This window comes from Lepeophtheirus salmonis, chromosome 13 (genome assembly GCF_016086655.4).
Source record: "Lepeophtheirus salmonis chromosome 13, UVic_Lsal_1.4, whole genome shotgun sequence".
Classification (NCBI taxonomy): domain Eukaryota; kingdom Metazoa; phylum Arthropoda; class Copepoda; order Siphonostomatoida; family Caligidae; genus Lepeophtheirus; species Lepeophtheirus salmonis.
In genome coordinates, this window is record NC_052143.2 from 29,272,803 (window position 1) to 29,296,294 (window position 23,492).

At 31.5% G+C, this 23,492-nt stretch overlaps 1 protein-coding gene across 2 annotated transcripts in view; it reads left to right on the plus strand.

Moving 5' to 3' along the window:
• The window catches only part of LOC121128539 (uncharacterized), a 142,534-nt gene extending 119,471 nt beyond the window's left edge, over nt 1-23,063 (plus strand). For both annotated transcript variants that reach the window (XM_040724126.2, XM_071892876.1), the window contains exons 5-6: nt 21,916-22,154; nt 22,202-23,063. In XM_040724126.2, the coding sequence (XP_040580060.2) occupies nt 21,916-22,154; nt 22,202-22,930 (968 nt within the window). In that variant the 3' untranslated portion in view covers nt 22,931-23,063. The remainder of the gene's footprint in view (nt 1-21,915; nt 22,155-22,201) is intronic.
• The last annotated feature ends 429 nt before the right edge of the window (nt 23,064-23,492 follow it).

A 23,492-nucleotide genomic window follows, 5' to 3' on the forward strand; every position in this document is an offset into this window, starting at 1 on the left:
GCTATCTATATTTATCTACTTTTTTATTTAGCTATCTATATTTATCTACTTTTTTATTTAGCTATCTATATTTATCTACTTTTTTATTTAGCTATCTATATTTATCTACTTTTTTATTTAGCTATCTATATAAACAAACAAAATAGATACATCTACAGGTATCAAATCTTCTGTATGCTGGGCTGAAACAAAAATAGATCTTAGCCCTTATTAGAAGCAGTCAAAGCACTGCAGAAAGGAATAAATTGACTTAGGATAAGACACAACCCCTTATCTTCTAAAATACCGACTTTATGAAGGAGTTTTTGAAAAGGATTACGACAGACTAAACAAAATCAAAATCATGCACCTGAGCTAAAAGTCACCCATGATTCAATCAGTAAGACAGTGACTGTGTTGTGCAATTTTATTTTACAGTCGGACGGTTCAGTGACGTACAAAGCGAGCAAAGTGCAGAGTCTCCTCATCAATTCTTTCCAAAAAATTGGCCGAAATGTTGTTGGCCTCCATCATTTCTGCATCTTAGTCCTTTGGGCTACTTTTGATGTGGTATCATAGAAAAAAAAGGTCAATGCCACTCCTTACTCGAAATTAGAGTCCTGAAGGTCACCATCTAGTAAAAATAAACTTAAAATCCTGAGGATAGGATAGTAGATGCTTGTAGCAGTTTCCAGCACTGTGTCTCGGCTATCGTCGCTGCAAACGGATTATGTATAAAATGGTAAAAAAAAAAATAGTTTTGCAGATTCTAAATTTTTTTTTTTTTTAATCTATCTGAAAAAATAAAGTTAAAGCCGTATTTCTACATCGTAATTAAACCTTCAAGTTTTATCATTCAGCCTGTAAATATAACATATAAGAGGGTAAAACACGTTCTTGCGCATTAATAAAAATCCTAATAATTTTACTTCCTAAAGATTAATTAACTTATACGGTTATTAAGAGTGTGTTTCGTACCCATCCCTAATCGAGACCAGAGGTTTTATACACTATATCGATAGGATAAACAGCCCAATAGGCTTCACTATAGCATTACATCAAAATATCATTTTTTATAATTTTTATTCGACAAATAAAAAATAAAAGAATTGGTCCATAAATCCTGTTTTAGATTGCTCTAGAGACTCTCAACGTTCAGATGAGTACCGTATCGTCTTGCTACATCAAGAGTCTTCAACAGCAAGTCGAAAAAATATAAAAAAGAGGTATTCTGCTCTTCCTTCAAAAATCCCCCGCAGTCCTCCTTCCATCTTTTTTATGAATGTGATTGAGGTATTCTTGTAAAGGAGCCCGTGGAAAAGATAATTAGGGATGCACTTGGAATAGAGTTCAAAAAGAAGACTTTGAGCTGCTATGTCATCGACAAATGGACTCACAAACTTTTATTCCCCAAACCCTCACTTATTTGTCGTTTCGTTTTTCGATTTCATATGTCCAAAATTATAAAAGAGGGTGAAAAAGTTACATATAGTTTCAGTAGTCGTATGTTCATGAGTGAAACATACAAATAAATATTTAAAAACAAAAATATTTTAGTATAATCTTTTTCCTTATAAAATCTATTTTTTTGACATTATGAGTTTATAAAATCAAGTTTTTTTGGGATTCTTAAAGCTAAAACATTTTTCAGTTCATTTAATATTAAAAATATTGTTATGTGTTGTCATTTTTTTACCTACAAGCAATTGCTTCATTTTCCATAACTTCCTCTGAAAATTAATTAAGATTTAAGACTAGCATATAATATAAAATCCAGTTTCTCCTCTGACAGAAGAAATCAATAATTAAAATTAAATTTAGAACATAAAGTTTATAATGTAACAGAAATTTCAAAATATTGTATAAATAATTGTCGAATCTAATTAGAAATTGAAGTCCATAAGTATAATTTCTATTTTTGGGCATTTATAATTGCAAGGAAATATTTTGTGTAAATGTTAATGTCATATTTATTAAGTAGATGTATAACACAAAAAGTGGTCTAATCTTATGTCGTACTCGTAATGTTATATTATTTGAATTAGTTGTTTAAACTAAAGTGAACGTATTATGTTTTTAAAAAAATAATGTGTTCATTTAATATTGATTTTAATAAGTTATATCTACTTTCAATGTCATGAATTTAAGTTCTTTAAGGCCTCAATTGCATTATTTATTATTGCATTTCATACTTTCTTCTAGTGTGTTTTTAAACCATAAAAATTGTATCAACTCCGTTTCAAATATATAAAAATAAATTAAACAATTCTTCTTATTTTAAAAGTTTTTTCTTAACTAAAATTTGTTTTTTATTAAAACATAGGTGATGCCATTTTATAAGTTTATCTCATGAGGTTTACAATGTTTTCTTTTGTTTTCAGAATTAGTCTTGTTAACTTATTTAAAATTGTGAAGTGTTTGAGGTTACATAGTTAGTTACAGAGTAATATTCAGATATACCCAATACCATAGAGGACAAAAATATACCAAAGTCAACCATATTTGTATGAATATTGATGGAGTGATCTTTGCTTTGTCACTTGGATGGTGGCTTTAAGCTGCACAATAAAAAAATATATACATATTTTTTTTATTTAATGATAGCACAAACTGTACAACTCTCTGTTTTTCTAAAGTAAACTATCGAAACAAGGAACACAGTTAAAAAAACCCGGATTAAAAAATTTAATTCACGGACATTAAAGAATAAAAATAATGATAAAAATATATATATCTTATCTAGTGGAACAGATTATATATTTGTCAATTTTTTAAGATTAAAATTTAAACAAGAGATTTCGTGAGAATATATATTCTTTACAAAAATATATTGTTTTAAAGGTTCGCATGTGGAGAGGAGGGCAGCCATCTATCAAGGTCCTAAAAGTGCGGAAATTTTCTCTCAAGGAGGCCTGGGTCTCAGCAGAGCAATGATACGAATCTCCGTCTTTTGTAGGAAGAAAGTTGTCCCCGAAATTTTCTATGACCCAAGGTAGCCCATTCTTATCCAGCAGTTCGATGTAAGCATCTGTATTGAGCCGCTCCTTCCTATCCACACAAAAGGGAGGACACACTCTGTAACACCTGAGACTATTGTTCCGAATGATTTTTTTTTGTTCGGAAGACATGTTTCACTCAAGCTGAAACATTTTCTGAATGTTTGGTTGTGATGTACCGCTGTTTTGCTTATTTATAGTACCATCAACAGTCAAAAAATTTCATATGAAAAGAACAAAACTTGAAAAAATTTAGAAATATCTTTGCTCATTTCAACCGTCTCAGCTTCCTTTATTCTAAGATAAGATGTCATGTTGTCCTTCCCTGTGATTTTTCCCCAACGGGTATTTTAGATTGAATATAAATAAATGTGTACGACTTGATAAGCTCAGCCCTTTATTCTTACATTATTAAAAAAAAAAGATTATTTGTTTGTTTGTTCCAAATTATTGTTATTCTCCTTGCTAAAAAGAAATAAATTCCCATTGATTATTTCAATGACATATTTGCAAATAAAACTTTTTAAATAAAAGAAACTTTATACTGTATATTTTTGCAAAGAATTACAATTGTACAAAAAAAAATATATTCTATTTATTATAATTCTACGACTTATTTGGTTTTCTCCATGTACCATAAATTTGTTTGAAAGTGAGTTAAGTGCTGTTATATAAAACCCATTGAATATAAGAGTATAAGCTGAAAATGTATATATGTTCAATATTGTTAATGTAAATTTCTAGTACATACCATAGAAATGAATGGACTAGCTGATGGGCTTTTTGCTATTAATCTTCGTTATTTAACTGAGATATTTTATACCCGAAGATTAATGGAAATGCTTCAAATAACTTTAAATCTACATTTTATCGGCAAAACATTTGGAATGACCTTAAAACATTCAATGGGATTATATAAAATGTTTATTGTATATCGATAATGCCTAAAATTTGGATTTACTCATATATATAGCAATTTTAATTGAAATTTTGTACGTTTTATAACTTTTTCACTTAATTGTGTATCCTTTTCTTACATATATCTAAAAAAAAATATTGTTCTTGGTATTATTTTATAAAATTAATTTTACCCCATCAAAATTGTGTGGTATTAATTGAACCTCCAAAATTGGAAAAGAGGAATTTATATTTATGAGAAATTTTAATGAATTCTTTTATTTTTTTATTTTTACAATAAGAATAACAAATTATAACTTGAGCCAACCGCAAACTCAAATCATTCAAACAACAAGAAAACGAAGAAGTTCTTCTCATTAAGCTTATGAAATATTCCAAAAACTTATAAAATTGCCCAAAACAATTTCAATGCTTAAAAAGTAATCTGGATCTGCCATAGTAGCATAAATACCCCAATACGTGGTCGTATTCTGTACCTTAGTGTTTTTTTTCATTTGCACTATCGGCGTTATAAAATGGATGTTTATTAATAAAGCAATAAATAAACATTTTTTTAGTCTATATTGACGATGTTTAAAATAAACAATTGTTGTCATTTTTAGTTATGATGTTAAACTTAGTTTACAACAAATATTAAAAAATGGATATTTACTAACATTAGGATTAAAATTCTACTAAATATTTGCGTTCAATTTACAAATATGAATTAAAGTATAAACTTAAGAGTTCGAAAGGGAAATTTTAAGCGTCCTTAAAATTTTTATTTGTGGGTTAATTAAGGTTTCATGTGGCATCTCAAAGAATTTACCCAATACATGTGTTGTTTTTCTTGGTGATTGTCTTAATTTAATCCAAATCGGACGAAAACAGAGTGAACAGGAATACAAAAAGCAAAGGGTTTTGGATCTTCTCGATGCGGATGTTGATCCAAAAATAATTTGAGGCATTGTCGGTATGACAGCGACGACAGTTCGGAACATCAGGGTGTCAAGGAGAATGGGGAAAAAGTGAAAAGGAAAGCAGGAAGTGGATGAAATGGTTAGAAGCAAGATGAAACATTTTTCAAGTCCCTGGAAGCCAAGATCAAGAAAGATCAAATAGCATCAATGCGCAAAGCTTTTTGATGTGCGTACGTGCATAAATAAAATGTTCGTGTATTCCTCTCTCATTTAAATAAATAATTAACACAGTTTGTAAGCTAATTAATAATAGTGTAATTTTATAAAATATATTTTACCCGTAAGCCTCGACCCTCTTAGAAAGCATGCCCATAAAAGGAGAATAATCTTAGCCTCCATTATGAAAGAGTATGGTCCATTGAATTAAAGGATACTCTACCATAAACTTTTGAAGAGGATGTCACAATGGACGAAGTTTCAACTGAAAACAAAGATAATTGGAGTTTTGTTGAAATTCTTGATTATGATGTGGACGAAATCGCCAGCAACAGACTAGGACTCCTTCCGATAATATTTCACATCTCAGTGCCGAGATGGGACAAGGTAGAGACATTATAGGGTTATCAAACTCTTTAGACGTATTTTAAATTGTACTTCTACCATACAAACATAAATCTCTAAACAAGATTTCTTGGTGGACACTATTAGACTAAACATTATCTTTAAACTAAATGTTATAAAAGCAATCCAAATTCTAGAACTAAGATGTCAAGTAATGCTTTTCCTAAATAAATCGTTAGTTCCTTGAAATTTTACAAAAAAAGATCGGTGGGATCTGAAATTCACAAAAAAAGTTTTCAAGAGCATTTAGCCTTAAAGAAACCGGTAACTTTCTGTTAAAGGTAATTACTGATTTTAAATTATACAATATCCCTTATATACCTTGGAGCGTGTGTTTTCTAGTCTGTTGTCCAGGTGCTCGAGACGTCCATGCAATGACTTCAGAGTGATTTCTAGAACGGCTTTTGACTTCTATGAAAACTTGTATCGTTTCAGGGACTGAACCAGTAAAGCTATTTATAAATTTTGTCACAGCTGGTGAATCAAGAAATAAACAAGGTGGTGGAGTTCTATACGTGGGGACTGTAGACTTGGACGAAAAGAGCATTATTTGGAATTCTTTGGAATAGATAAACCTATACATAGATCTGACAGTGAAATTTTTGATGTAGAATTGAGACATAAGTTTATCCGGACAACGACTCTAGTCCTGGTCCCTAACAGAGAAAAAGATACTCTTGAAATTAAAAAGTTCAGGCCAATCACACTTTTGAATACATCTTTCAAAATTTTGACAGGATTATTAAACACAAGGCTAGTCTGGATCCCCTTTCTTATTATTCCATAAAAACAGGAAGGTTTTATAAGAAATAGATTTGCGGAAGATATCCCACGTAATGTATAAGATATGACCAATAGGATTAAGCTGGCAGGCAAATGTTTTGGGTATTGCCCGATATATTTCGAGAAATCTTTTGACACGGTCTCCCACCTTATCAGAATGATAGCCACTATTGTCCAAGGTGTCCCTAGTATAGTAAAAATAGGAGGACAGATATGCAGTTTCTATAGCAAAAGATGGTGTCGACAAGGAGATAGTTTATCCCCACTCTGGTATGCAGATGACATCACAACTGTCATGGAGGACACCGGGGACACCTTCTACATATCTATTAATAGGTATTTCTCACACTGGAGAGGTTTAATAAGATTTCTGGACTCAAAGTTAATTTCGAAAAAACTGTGGTCCAAATGTCCAAAGAGTTAACTCTGAAGGCAAAATTTCCACATCTCAAGTTCTCCACTTCGTCTTTACTCCTGGGTGTCAACTTTGAAACATCCTAATATCAAGAAGCCATGATCCAACATGTCTGCCAATTAAATTGTGGCAACCTGAGTCAAGTTTCAACCTTGCGTGGAGGCTGTAATAGAGGCTGGAGGTGGCCATATTGAATCATTCTTGCCAAGATTGATTGCTAAAAGTTTCTTCACTTACATTATTCATTATACTTTACTAATATAAAGTTATTAAGGCTTAGGTTTTGCTTTTTGATCGTGGAAAATTTCTTTGTCGTACTTTGTATTATTTTTTTCCATTTAAAATTATAAAAGATTTATGATTTTGGAAAGATATTTCATACGTTTACATATATTTCCGAACATCTACGTACAGTATACTTATACAAGTTATATAATATTATTTTCATTCAAGCGACTATTAGAGCTAAGAGCTCATATATTTTATAAAAGTTGTGGCAAACACTATTTGTGGACGATTTTGTAATATAAATGTAGTTCTAATAATAGTTGGAATGGAAACCCTAAATCACTTGCAGACCTTGGCTATGTAGTCAGACTCGAGCTTGGTCCACTCCTTCTAAATCCGAGACTTGCCACTACTGTGAGAAGTAACACTCACATTCCTCTCTAGACACGTTTAAATATAATAGTCTATGGGGGTACGTATAGAAATGAGTTTGTTCATACGTTGTGGTCCCAAAAGTCCAGAGAGTTGTTTTTCAGGAAGGCATGGGTCTAAGCGATGCAATGGCACGGGCTCTGTCTTGAAGAAAAATAAAGTTATCCCTGAACTTTCTCTGACCTAAGGTAGCACTTTCTTATCCTGAGGTTCGATGTAAGAATCGTAAGAATCTGTATGGAGGCGCGCGCCCCTTCCTCTCTACATAAATAGGAGAGAAGACTTCATTTTGCTCTGAAGATATGTTTCACGGAAGTTGAGATTTTTCCTGAATGTTTGGTTATGATATAGAGGCTGATGTAATTATTCACAGTGGTATCAACAGTGAAATTTTTTTCATCAAGAAGAAATAATTTTACCCAACTTTATGTTGCTCCTTATGGAATACAAAGTCTTTGCTCCTTCCAACCTTCTTAGCTTGCTCTGTTCAGAGATAATATGTCTTGTTGTCCTTCTCCTTGATTTTGCACCAATATCATCCCTGATTGAAAATAGTAAAACTCTTACCTCTAGATGAAATCCACTCTGTATAATGTGACAATAATATTTTCTACATATATCTTCAAATAGAGGAAACCATTAATGATTTTTGTCATCCTGATAATATAAAGAAGGTTGGGGAGATGAACAGCTTAGATGTGATGACGTCTCATTAAATAAATTGTGAGCAGATATAAGATAAAGGAAGCACAAACCCCCTTCCATATCTAGCAACGATAGGCAGGAACTACTCCAATATCAATCCTCGATTATACTTCGAGTCTACAAAGATCTTACACTTTTAACTCTGTAACAAAACAGGATTACGAAATACAAGTATGTCCATTCTTCAATTTTGTATTGTGATGATCTTTTCAATAATTTAAATGAAATTTGCAGCACTAAATAAAAATTATGATTTTTTTATAGAAATTGTTGACAATTCGAGGAAAAATACCAAAGTAATCCACATTTATTTAAAAAAATATCTTTCTATATTACTTTTGGTTTTATAACCACTCATTGATCTTTCTCATCAAATAAAAAGAGAGGGGGGAACTTTTTTTTACAAGGTTTAAATACGCAAACAAAATACAACAAAAATCAATATGACAAAGTTTTATTTATATACCATGTTTTTATGTGTAAAAATATCGGAGCAACATCAAACAAATCAATGGGTGTGCAAACTTCTCTAATCAATATCCATACCGAGAAGACTGCCGAAACCGTTTCCTTTTTTAACCAGACTACCTGTAACATCAAAAAGTCGAAAACGGACCCATACAACCACGAAAAACCAATACTTACTTAAGAACAATATTGCTTTGGCCTTGCCTTCATGTTGTCCTCCTTTAGCCCTTACCTCAACACTTAAAAGTTGTAGTTTGGAGTGTCGTGGAGAAGAAAGTTTGCTGAGCCTCTAAACTTAATTTGGATTTGCTCTGAGCTCCCATCATGACAACGTGGTACGGGTTGGACGCAGTATACAGAGTCAACAACTGTCAATCTATTCGCCCGCGTGTCAAGGCTGCTATTACTTGTCAATGAGGACATATAAAAAAAAATTAGTATTTATACATATCACAAATTAGTTATGAGTTGTATTTCCTTGATTCCATAGCAATCACTTTTTTTTAGTAATTTATATAATAATGTTATTCTAAGTTTTGGGTCCCCACTGCCTACGGTAGAGAAAATAAATATTTGATCCCTAACCTATTTTTTAAATCTACCCACTGACAAAGGAAAGAAAGATCAATAATTATTATTGTAGGTTTACCTTAATAATGACAAAACATTATATGAACAAAAAAAATGTATAAGGAAGAAAAACGTAGAGAATAGCCACAAGAACTTCATCCCACAGTCAAGCATGTGGGTGGAAATATTTTTTGGAAATGTTTCTCTGGTAAAGGGAAAGAACAATGTTACTGCATCGGAAAGAGGAGGGACATACTGGTATATTTCGGGCAACAACATCCTCTCCTTCGGACAATGGATTATGCAATTACTCTTCTAGAACGATCTAAAACATACTCCTTGAGCAAGATTGGAGTATCTCGAGAATAAATACATTAAGGTTTTGGAGTGTTCTAGGTAGTCTCTGGGTCTCGACCCCATACACATTCTTCATTGCCGGGGAACTTACAATATTGGCATATCATCAATTACTATTTTCCTTCATTGTAGCTATATCCTTGAATATTATTATTTTATTGAATATTACGTAAATTATATAAGCCAAAATACATCATGCAAGTCATAATCATTATAAATTTACAAAATGGACGTTATTGCAGCTCCGGAGATAACTTTGGAGTTCATAAGTAACATTTAAAATCAAAAAGTTAGTCCTGGTTAAGAGTTTTCAATACCATGCATAAAATGCCTTAGATTCGCATTGATTTTTGAGAATGTTTATCCTCCTAATTTCCAGATAATTTAATTTATATATAAATACTTAGGTCCAAAAGAGATGTTAGCCACAGGTGTCGTAATTATTTAGTATTAAAATGAATAAAGTATCGTCACTTTGCGGATTATATACTGAGTGGTCTAGTTAAATTGGAAAAATCTATAGAAGCTTATAACAAACGAATTAAAAAGGATTGAACGAAAAATACTTTATTATTTGAAATCAACATTTCAAGACAATAAAATATTTTTAATGAGATACACCTCTCTTGATAACCTCATCCATACGTCGTTATGAGATTACGCAGGCCCATCCGAACTCGTGCTGATCCAGATTTGCCATTGTACTGATTCTGGTTTTGCACTGCTAATTTACATTCCATGTATGGAAAGAGTAGTCTCATGGAAGAAATAAACCTTTCATTAGGATAGCGCCCCCGATCACAATGTCAAAAACCTAATAATGTCTAGGCCAAAAAAATACACTTGGAGCCGGATTTTTAGACCACAAAACGCCCGGAACTAAGCCCACTTGATATCATTTGTCTGTAGTGACCCTAAGATGTCCATTACCCATACAATGGCAATTCTGGATCTGCATGAGGTCACTGGGCCTGCCAATTATTTTGGCTCAGTGTGGCCGAGGCTATCAAGAAAAACAGATCTTATTATTAATAATTGAATGTCATTAAATGTAGTTTCGTAATATTTACAAAAATATGACTCAACCCCATCTTGTTCGTTCGTTATATGCCTTTAAAGGTTTTCTCAATTCATCAAGACCACCCTGTATATGACTATAATAAAGTGAGGAAGATGAATTTCACCTTTTCCAGGCTTTAAATCAAAATTATTTTGTTTAAAAATATTGATTTCAAAATTATCTAATTTTTTTTGAAATTATTTACTTAATCCATTTTTTTTTAACTTAGGTTTTTATATCTTTCAGACAATGTTCTGTACTTCAACATTATCAATCATTACTCAAAATTATCTAATTTATATTAATTTTCTTCATATACATTGTTTGTCAAGACAAAACCCATCTAGTTCGTTTGTTATAATCCTTTAAAGATTTTTCCAATTTATCTGGATCACCCTGTATATATTTTTTAGTTTAGTCATGCCCCATTGAATTAAATAGGTTGTAATTATGAAGCATTGGTTCCTTTTAATCAAGGGCAAAACAACATTTTCCCTTATACCGATAGGGAAGAATACACAAATTGCTTGTTACATCTTTATTTGGAACAAAATATAAAAAGGAAATGCATTAGAAAGCATGAACTTATGAGAGATGATGCACTTGTTTGGATTTATCATGGACGCTCCATCTCTCTCCATCATATAATTTCTTTTTTCTCATAGATGCATTAACTCTCCGTTAGTGAACATTCCTTATAAGCGATTAGTGAGTAGGGTAAACAATAATCCCCCAAAATAAAACGTATTTAATTGCATGATGAACAGTTTAAATATTATAATAATTAATTCGTAAAAGTTTTGTTTCATTTTTTTAAATTTTTCATCCATTTTGCACCAGTAAATATGAATTAAGGTGCTCGAAACACAGATATGAATATAAGCAATCAAGAAAAAATATCTTCTTATTTTTTTTTATATTCTAACAGCATGATTTAAGAGTTTTCACAGCATATAATTTGTTATTATTATATAAAAAACATTATATTTTTAGTTTTGGTTAAAGGTTTAAAAAAATATTCATAACGTTACACAGATTTTGGAAATCAATTTAATAGTCATCAATTGTTCTAGAGTTTGTGTATCAACTATACTGTAAAAATGTCCCCTAATCAACAAAACCCATAAGGTATTAATTTCAAAAACGGAGACAGATACAGACTTTATACAAGAAATAAATAAATCAATTAACTCATGCATTTTATACTTAGATTATCTCTCTTCAATAAATATATAATAATGATTAATGCTTTAGATCTTTATGTTGGAGGGGGGGGGGAGAGCTTAGCCCAAAAAATTATCAACACTCTAAAATGACTACTTATATGAATAGGTTAACTAGCAAAGGATTAACCAGTGTTGTTGGGGCGAAGGAAGGAGCAGTAAATCACATTGACAATGGTCAATATTATTTCTTTTTTTAAGTTTTCGACCCCTTTTGCGCAAATGAGCATTATAACATACATCTTCCCACCTGTCCCTGAACGTGGAACAGTCCTTGATGTGAAACAGCCCCTCAAAAATGGAAGCCCAATAGGGGTCACCAGAGTTATGTTGACGTTCATTGGACGATCTTTCAAAGACGTTCAACAGATAATAGTCCAATGCGTTCAAATCTGATGCACTAAGAGGCCAAATTTTCAATGCTCTATTGCTTCAAGAATTTCTGGATTGCGTTTTTGCTCTGAGAATGGTCGTGATTCTTCCTTGCTGATGTTTCCGACCCATCCAGCTCATTGAATGCCTTAGAAACATCGTAAACAGTTGATTTGGGTATATTATTAAAGTCAATAATGTCATTGGGGGTGTGCCCCGCACGGAGGCAAAAAAAAAAAATGCCCCTGTCACGTTCATGTACGAAGAACCTTTAAAGGATTATCTATTTTTTACACAATTATATCAAATAAAACTAATGAGCTAACTTTTTTATACAAAGATGTCAGGCTTACCAAGATATTGGGGTCTCAAATAATTATAGATTTAATATCTCTACCCTGTAGATTTATTTGAATATAGTTTATAAGATATATTGAATTTATCAATACCGAATCAATATGGCTAATTAGTTTTGTATTACACGAAAATGTTTACTTGCATTCCTTCACGAAATACCTTTATATAACTTGTATAAGTATACTGTACGTAGATGTTCGGAAATGTATGTACACTTATGAAATATCCTTCCTAAAATCATACATCTCTTATATGATTTTAAATGAAATAAAAATAATACAAAGTACGACAGGGAAATTCTCCACTATCAAAAAGCAAAACCCAAACCTTAAGAACTTTATATTAGAAAAGGACAATGAATAATGTAATTGAGCAAACTTTTAGCAATGAATCTTGACGCTGTACACACGGAAGTCGAGGGGATTGAGATCATGTCTGGAGTAGAGAAAGATAGTCTTGTCCCAAAAGTCAGAAAAGTGCTCCTTTCAGAAGGTATGTGTCTACAAGGCCGTATGGCTGGGGCATTTAGAAATATCTTTTAATTCCATGTGCCCAGAAGTCCTCGCCAAGAATCAACCTATTTTTCCAAGAGAGATTCAATGGTTTTCAGCTTGCTTCAGGATTTGGGCAACCTAGTCCCCAGTTTCTAATGGGAGCTTCGAACCGTTTTTTCTTAAGATACGGTTTCTTTTTATTACATAAGAAGTCCTTTCGAATGCTATTCTTTTTTTTCAAATATCTTCTAGAAAGGAGTGTCTCTAATAAGATGAATTACTTTTGGGATCATGATGGACTTCCAGACCTTGATTTTATTTTAAATATTCATGTGAAGTGATGAATTTTAGTTTCTTTAACTTTTCTAGTTGTGACAAAATAAGGATTCATTTTTATAGCTCCCTTATATTGGGAAGTTTCAAAGTTGACACCCAGGAGTAAAGACGAAGTGGAGAACTTGAGATGTGGAAATTTTGTCTTCAGAGTTAAATCTTTGGACATTCGGACTACAGTTTTTTCGAAATGAACTTTGAGTCCAGAGTTCTTATTAACCCTCTCCAGTGTGAGAAATACCTATTAATAGAGATGGAGAAGGTGCCCCTGGAGTCCTCCATGACGGTGGTGATATCATCTGCATACCAGAGTGGGGATAAACTATTCCCTTTGTCGACACCCTCTTGTGCTATGAAACTGCATATCTGTCCTCCTATTTTTACTATACTAGGGACACCTTGAAGAATAGTGGCTATCATTCTGATAAGGTGGGAGACGGTGTCAAAAGCTTTCTCAAAATATATCTGGCAATACCCTAAACATTTGCCTGCCAGCTTAATCCTATTGGGTCATATCTTATACATTACGTGGGGATATCTTCCGCAAATCTATTTCTTATAAAACCTTTTTGTTTTTGTGGAATTATATGTGGGAGGATCCTTACTAGCCTCGTGTGTAATATTCCCGTCAAAATTTTAAAAAACGTATTCAAAAGTGTGATAGGCCTGATGTTTTTAATTTCAAGTGTATGTTTTTCTCTATTAGGGAGTAAACTTTGGTCCTGGAGACGCTCAACTGCTTAGAGTATGCGAGTGGAAATTCGTTGATGATGTTCAAGTGTCATTTTCTCCACTTTTACGTAAACTAAAGTGGTCAAGTTTGTTTTGTAACTAATTGTTTATGCTATTATATATCTATATATGGAAATATTTCAATCTCTCAAGTTCAATAATTATTCAATTAGTTGGTGTTCAAATCTCATTGGATCACCTGGTATATTTTTAATGTTTTGGCTTTTTAAAACTATGTTTATTTAAATATTTTCCATTTCTACAAGTCATTTATCAAGTTTTTTCATGCGAGTGCACAATTCATTTGGCATTATTTATCTCCATTTTCAATTCATAGTGAATAATTATATTTAAATATGTAAAAAAACAACTAGAATAATATTATAATAAGTTTTTGTTCTTAAACTGACAATGAAGGCTATAAAAAAATAATTGCTTTGAAAAAAATATACATTAAACAAGTGGATTGAGAAAAAAAAGATTGGACTATTACTTGGCTATTAAAAACTTGTTGTTTCATCAAAATATAATAATACCATAAACTTTAAAATTAATTTTATTCCATAGTGCTTAAAAGATCATTTTAGATTTTAAAAGTTGGGCTAAAATTGAATTTGATTTTAACAGCCCTCACTACTTTAACAGCTTATAATGAACGGACTGAACCAAAAAAAAATAATATTCGAAAACTACATTTAATGAAATTCTATTATCATAATGATATCCGCCTGTGGTGATAACTTCGGCCGCTTGTTGCTGTAAGCTTTGGCAGGCTCGTGCGACCTCATGCTGATTCAATTTTGCCCATGTAAGGGCAATGAATTTCTTCAGAGCCTCCACAGAGACACAGGGCTCCAGATCGATCATACCCAAGAGATAGAAATTGCAATGAATTCATGCCGGATTTTGGCCCACAAACGCCCAGTAACTGAATTCATTCAAAAAATTTAGTGTCTGTCATCCTATCACCTAGCCCCTCAAAGCCACTGTCAGCCAGCACTGGGACGGCATAAAAATGGACTATATCGGCAGCAGGTGGCAGGCCTTCCACCGCTACCTTGGAAGCCATAGTTGCCGCTAAAGGCGACTACATTAATGATTTAGAGAGCTCAGGCACACATTTATTTTAGTATTTAATTTTGTTGTAACTCTATTTTTAATAAATAAATTATATCTCGTTGAAGTTTAAAATCAAAGTGTTTAGATTTTAACGTACAAATCGGTATTTCACTTGCAACAACAACAAAAACATAAAAATATATAAAGTACTTTACTCAACTTTCTACAGGTAAAAAAGTTATGAGTTAACATATAAGAAATATTAAATAATATCATTTGTGAATTGTATAGTATTTTCAAGAATTCTTTATAGAATATATGTATAAATATTAGGAAAGCTTGTTTTTCAACTTTTTTCATATTTTGATAAGGAATCAATGTAAGGAAAAGTTGCATGTGCTAAAAATGTTCTTTGCAAAATTTTACTCTGCTAAAACGTCATTGTTAGGTCTCACACCTCTACATTTAGTTAATATAAGAAAGCAAAAATTAGACTTTTTGGATTTTATTATTTAAAATTATATTGACTTCCTAAATAGATACACTTTTATAACGTCCTTGTGTTTTTCATTAATATATTCCTTTTCCTAGGTTATTTATTTTATAACTTTTTGAGTACTTCGTAATCTAAAGATTTTTTTTTCTATGGAGACTAATTTTGATCAATAATATTTATTGATATTTTATTAGCAAGTAATTTCCAAATATCTGATGATGTATTTTTGTATAATATATAGTGTTAGATTAAAACCAATACACATAAATTTATGAAGCATTTGTTGTGGGTCAACATAAAAACAATCTTGAAAATATATCAAGAAAAATAGAAAATCCAAATATGAAAAATAGACAATCCAAATATGAAAAATAGACAATCCAAATATATATTTTTCAATTAACATCTACAGCGTGCAGCCGTTTCTTAACAACGAACTATGAGTTGGATGTTTTGAAGGCTAGCCAGAAGGGAATTGAGTAAATTAAAAAATAATAGTATCGTTCAACGAAGTATTCATTCAACAATCATAGAAAAGGTAGAGTATCCTTGTTGCAATCCTTACTGGATGAGAAAATGTTGAGATTGCAAACTTTTTTAACCTGGACAAGTTCTTTTTTTGGAGAGTCAAAAGTAACCTGAAGAGTCAATAAGACTTTGCTCAATAACATACTGCAAAGAAAACGAAGATCTGTTTCCCTTATTTTTTGTTTATTTTTTGTTGGGGCCAGTGATTGGCCGCAAAGCTCTTCTTGTGTGTGTGGGGGAGGGGGCAGCATAAAATCAGAGCCTAAGCTCAGTATACAGGATTAATTCTAGAATCTAAAATGAGACTGCAATCCACGTGAGAGGTGTAGCTGACTTTTTTTTTTCTGGAACACCCCAAACTGCAGTGTCCAGGGAGTTGAGATCAGGGCTGCAGGAGGCCAAGTGAAGGCAGGTTGGAAGTAAGCCATATTGTTGCTGCAGAAGTTTTCATTCCTCGTCCGTTGTATGAAGTTTATAAATGAAGTTATTGATGTTTTAGACAGTTTGGATATAAATGCCAATGGTTTTCCCTGTCTTCTTGGCACGCTGACTTTTGTGTTGGTTGAGTAAGTATCTTAAAAGGATAATTGGGTTTACTGTAGCCATAATGCCCGAGTGAATTTATGGTTACCCGATGTAGAGATGATCGCAAACAAGTTGTCTTTTTTTTTTCTTGCACTGAAATTTTTATACGTGGTGACATACGATAAAAATAAAACTTGTGTACTTTTGTTTCAGCTGTCGTCTACATATGTAATTTAACCTCTTAATTAAAATTATGCTGATGCAACAGTAATTTTATGTTATTGAAAGTTTTTGGTCCCCACATTATAGGAGTTATCAAAGTTTGAGAAAGTTGCATGACAAACATACCTACATATATATTTATAAAACAAATCATGTGTTTTTGTGTATTTACAAATTTAATATAAAGTCAATATTATACAAAAATATATAGGGAAGCAAATGAATCTGAGCAATTCTTTAAAAATTGTTTTTCCAACTAAAAACAAAAAAAAACATTACTATAAGTAAGTGTAAGAATATATTTGAAGATCTTGATATAGAATAATTGCCTAATAATATTATATAGGAAAGTCAATAAGAAAATATATTTTTAAACCTAGTAAAAATAGTCATAAAAAGAAACAGCAAAGATTTTGTCATTTGTTCTTTTTTTATATGTTTGAATAGGGGAATCAAATAATTTATATTATTAACATAAGAATTTTGATATAAATATATCAAAATGCCTATAATTCCCTTTTGTACGCGTTTGGTAACAATTTTGACTTCCTTCCTGAAGAAAACTATCCAAGTACCAAGATATAATCCTTTAATAAACTATTTGAAGAGAATAAATTTTTAGATTCCGACTTATTGTGATAAATAAGCTTTAAAAAATGTTATGCCCCTCAAAATTGTTTCAATTATCAAATACTTTCCGGCACACTCGAAGTAAGGTCATATCTTTTTTCGGATGAACATTGTCCTGGTTATTTTTGCCACATCGAAGATGAGTGTAGTTATCATTTTCTGTACAATTGTAAATTTTTAGAACTTCTTTATTGATCTGCTGATTAGTTTATAAATTATAACTTTAGATTTTATATATTCAAAATAAGCGATTTTATTTCTTTTTACGTTGGAAAGCAAGAAAATATTATCAACGCAGTTATAACCAAAAAACATTTTTTTTTTTTTCGGAAAGCGTTTTATGAAAAAGGATCATTCATGAATATTATTTATAAAAATAATACTCTGTATAAGAACACTCATTAATTTACATATATGACAAGAAACATATAATATTCCTCTTTAATAAATTAGTTGTATAGTAAAAAAAGTAAGAACAGTAATTATTTATCAAGATATGTTTTTAAAATGTATTAAAAGTGCAATATTAAATTTTGTTATATAAAACAAAAAAATAACTCCCAATGCATTCTTAATATTACTCTAAGCTTTCCATGAGCCCACTCATACGTTATTACTTAATTTTGTTGTTGTTTTCTTCTCAAAAATAAATAGACAGTGATAATAGTTTGAGAATTCTTCAAGTAGCCAACAACAATAAAATCCAGACGCTAAAAAATCCTAATGATTTAGAACCCTGAATATTTATGAATATTCTACCAAAAAGAACGGGGAATTGTTAATTTAAATTGCACTGGACTGTCTTTCATTATGATGCCAAGTTTGAGCAAGATTTGTGAGCCAGTTTACTTGTAACAGCTGGATAAGTTGGTCTGTCTCACTAGTGTTCCACAATTTCAGTTTTGGCTCATTTTACTCCCTCCATTCTGATGATTGTTGGCTTGTTTGCATCTCATACTCGTAGACCCACGTCTCATCACCAGTTATGATGTTTTCCATGAACGGTGGGTAGGAGTTTGAACGATCAAGCAGGTCCGAAGAGACTTGCTTACTCGACTGTTTTTGAAGAAAATTCAGCTCTTATAGAAAATACTCCTGTAGCGAATTTGAAGACAGAATGGTACGACTTTTTCAACACAATGTCCTTCACTGCGTCGATGTTCAGTTCTGTGGCAGTGGACAAACGTCGTCCAGAACGTAGTATGCCTTAAACGATCTCGCTGCCTTCCTGGAAATCTTTCTACCGCTCATATGCAAGGGTTTTTGATGAAACTGATGAAAAAAAACTTCAACCGTCAGCACATGAAATTTCGTTCGCAACACAAAATTCAAGACAAACTCTTTGTTCAATAATTTTGTTCATTGTAAAAACCGAGGAGCACTAGTGAGTTAGACTGACTTATCCAGCTGTTGCAAGCAAATCGGTATAAATATCGCGCTCAAACTTGACATCATAATAAAAGACAGTGCCACCGACTTAGAAAAATAATGTTTTTAAATCTAATCAGCGCGAGCGATTTAAATTAACACTTCCTGGTACTTTTTTGACAGAAGGTATACTTTCTTGTTTGATATTACACGATGAGCACATGCTTCTCACCGTAGTTATTAAGCTTAATCTGAATTCCGATTTCTTTTCTTTTTAAAATATGACAAGCAAACCTATATATACATATGATTGTTGTTAAAAAATTAGTCATTTTCAGACTATAAAATAGACAATCAAACTTTGCTTTATTAATATAAATTATAGATGTGAGAAAAAGTATCTCTACTGCAATTTCACGTTTATTTTCAAATTTTTTCTCACAAGTTAAAGCTTTTGAATATTTTTTAGGTTCTAATACGAGTGCTTGAAGGTTTTGATCAAGTATTGAGTTATTTTGATTTCATTCAAGCCCATAATTATAATATAGTGTTTATAGTTCTACATTTTCCTATTTTTTTACTTCAGTATAAAATTGCTTTCGAGAGCAAGTCCAGCAGCAAGTTTTCGATTGTAAGACCAAGTCAAGTCTCAAGTCCAAATCCACAACTCTGATACTCATTATACTATTTAAATAATAAAAATGTTAAATAATTATTTAAAGGACTCAAATGTAATCTTAACTTATTTTTAGCCAAAATATCATTTTGGAAATACCCATTTGAGCCAGTTTCATTAATTGAGAATGGAAATTGATGTGACCTTAAAGTGCAATTTGCAGCCAATCTAATCAATACAAAGATACTCCAGGTTCACTTTAAAGAAAAAATAACAAACAAGGTTTACTTTTAATGGATGGTCCATGGAAATATTTTTTTTAATCCCTTAGTCACTACCCGTAAGCAACGAGCCCTCTTGTGTCCATGAAGCTTGAAATAATTTATTTAACCAGTTTGATAATTGAGGCCTAATGTTATAACAAATTGTACAATATATCTTTTATTTTTCTCCTTTTTCTCTCTCTTTGTGTCTATCTCTTTTCTTCTTCTCTCTCTCTTTGTTACTATCTCTTCTAGCAAGGACATACGAATTCTTATGTACTTTTCTTATGAAATCAATTCAAAAAGGGATTATATCCTAGAAATATTGTTGTGACCTTATCTCAAATTGACAACGATATAGAGCGTTTTTGGAAAGGCTCATTTATTAAAATTAAAGTTCATATTTTTTGCTTTCCAATGAAATACTTTTAAACATTTTGGATCTATCTGTCTTGAAGCTATATGCCTCAGAATAAAAAACACCTACTTTCCACTTGAAACAAAGATAATTCGAGTTAAAAGTATGATTCAGAAATTTTAAAATTTTGTATACATTCGGCTTTAAAATAGATTAACATAATTTGTCTCTTTCTTCAACATTGAGGGCTTACAACAGCTTTGAACCTTAAGAGTAGCCAAAAATAACAAAAAAATATATGGCCTTTTTCCGAAGGCTACGAGGCTATGAGAAAAAAAATTAGTCCATATTTTGAATCAGGGATCAAACTGTACTAAGTTGAACATATGCTGTTCTTGTGCATTAAAAAAAGTGTGATTTTGTTGGATAGTGTTATGCGAAATAATTGCAATTATAGTAGTCAGTAAGATTTTTTTTTCTTAAAAATTTGCCTATGTAAATCAAAATGAACCTCTCTCTCTCTCAATAAATACTTTTCAACAATTAATCCAATAATTTTATATCAAATATTTCTTTCATTCATATAAAGGGTAGAGTAAAATTCCCGCAACCATTTTGATTGTATATAACTTTATTCAAAGAAAAGAAAAGCATGTTAGGTTTTCAAAAAATGTTTATTTGGTTTTTACATTGGAAAATTAGTTCGGCTAAATGGTGACGACGATTCGAAAATATACAAAAATCCTCAGTTTCACCAGACAACCTTAGGATTGTTTTACTGTACTCAACTCGTTGATTATGGATCCATCAGTAGCAATTTATGGACTAATTGAATTTTGTTTGGGAACATTTTTCAAAAATCGCCTTAAACTGCATGCAGAAATTTGTAATTGAGAAGCATTTTTCGGAGTTGATGTTTCTGGATACTCTGCAACCCTATCGCGCACTAGAGCCACATTTTCAGTGTTAGGAAACGTATGTTGTCTTCTAAAACGAGGTCTGTCTGTTGTCGTACCGTACTCTCAAAAATTTGCATGCAAACGAAAAATTGTGGTTTTGTGATGCACTGGACAATTAGGATATCAAAATGGTAGCAAGACGTTTGTCCCACCTGTTACTTATTCTTAAATCCAAATGGTACTGAAACTGGCGATTGGTTAATTAATTAACCGTCTTCAATAGGGGTCCCAGGGATCTTTCTATATTTTTTATAAAAATAATCATCTTATTATGTATGTTTCCCAAATATTTTTCCAACTGTCCTAAATAATTATCGCGTGTAATAGGTCTTTTATATTACATCTTTTTTCTTTTTTAAATAAAGTATTTTAGAAGAAAGATAGTTATCTTAATGTATATTTAAAACATATTTTTTTCATATAATGATAAATTTTACATAATTTATTTTTACAAATGTAAAGCTTTATACAGATTTAAGAAACTCACCAAAATTAAGTTTTATTTACCGAGTAAATATTTTTGCCTTTAGCTTAAAGTTTCAGAGTATCACAAAATATACTAAAAATGTCTAGTTCTTTGTATAGAGTAATAAAAGAACAGTACCTTGTGCAAATATTTCTCATGTTCCTCTTTGTTTCACTATTTGGTTCATAGTTTTAATTTAAATCATACTGAGTTCTATTATTATTTTTCAAGTTATATAGAACTCTGATTTTGTTATTATCTTTTTTCATCCTATTTCGTATTATGGTATTGTTCAAAAAATGTGCGCACATTTAAATGACTCAAATATAGTTGTATTTACACATTTGCAAACTTTTTAGTTCATGCTGTGAAGCAAATAATTTCCATTTATTCACCTTATGGTGAACACTTCGATACAAGATTATGGTACAAAAATAATAAAAAGACGCCATAGTGATAATTATATTTTTTTTTTTTTTAAAGGACAAAGCAGTCTTCCCAAGGCCAATGATAGCCCAAGTCCAACCAACTCCACACTCTACTACCATCCAGCCCCACCTACAAAAGTCCAAATCGAAGAAATTGTCATAGTTTCATTTATTCTGATTCTCTGGTGTTGTGCTATATCTCTTTTCATTCGTCGATGGGGTAAAATCCGGATGCTTGTACCACATCAGCCTCCCTATGCAGAAGTCGTTCCGTCCGAAGTTGCTCCTACTAAGGTAAGATCATTATTTTGAAAAACGGCTCTAATTAAGTATTTATATAGGTAGTAGTATCCGGATCTCGACGGGATCTCTCCAGCATTGATCCAAACCACCCAAACTTTACATCAGTCTGTAGCTCAAGTAACTACTCTGCAACAGCAGCTGCTGTCAAAGCAGCAGGTATTGGCACGCAAATAGGAATTTTTGGCTACCGTCCTTGCAACGTCCCATCCACAACACCAAATTCCACAGCAATTCTAATGGCCTGTGAAAGAGCAAGGATCTGGCGTGCAAGAACGCGGAGTCACCGATACAATGATAATGATGTTCGACAAAACAGTGTTCTGAGTGAGAATAATGCGGCTCATAATAAAGAGAAAAATTCATCACGTCTTTACTCAATGGATCCAAATTCTCGACGTGTTAAGAGCGCGCTGGATCTTCGAGAGTCTTTTAAAAATAAAAAGTTTACAGGGAACAACAATGGATATGTGGGTAATGGTTCGAATTCGTTCAATCATTACAACAATGAAGGTACAACGCATAATAAATTAAATAAGCCATTTGGGTCGGATACTTCACATAAACAAAGGATTGTCATCCATACGAACGATTCTGAACAAGATGGAAGATTTCAAGAAGTGACTGAGGACAAAGAAGCGGTTCCACCTGCTTCAACCATTGTTATTATATCAGGGGTTCGTTCTGACATTAAAATGTCAGTTTTAAATGATGGTCCTCCATCAGAAAATAATAATATGAATACCATAACAAAGGACACACAAGTTTAAAAAGTTTTATAATATTATAAATAAATATAGTATATATATACAGAGTAAATTATTATTATTATTATTTTCTTTTTTTTGCTTATGAAAATAAGTTTGTAATATTTAGTGTCGATTAAATATTTCATTTCTACTATATGTAAAACAGATGGAACCTTAAATTCTACCTGTCTTATACTTAATTTATACTCATATATTTTTTAATTACAATAGATAATAAACTATGTTTTTAACAGAAACTTTTATGAAGGTTTAATTTTTAACCAAACTTTTTAAAGAACCCTCCGTTAGTGAACGTCCTTTTTTTATGTAGTTTGTGAACTGGAGTAAAACGTTCAGGGACAAATAAAACTAATTTTATTTCATAATACACAGTAGAGAATTACAAATAACGCTAATAAAATGTACAATTCCATCTATTGTGCAGTTATAAACATCAATTAAAATGCTTAAAAACAGAAATCATTTATTATCATATTGATTAAATTTTTAATTATTATTAGAAAAAGAATATAATTTTATTTATAATCTTTTATTTTTATGAAATGTTATATATTTTAAGATA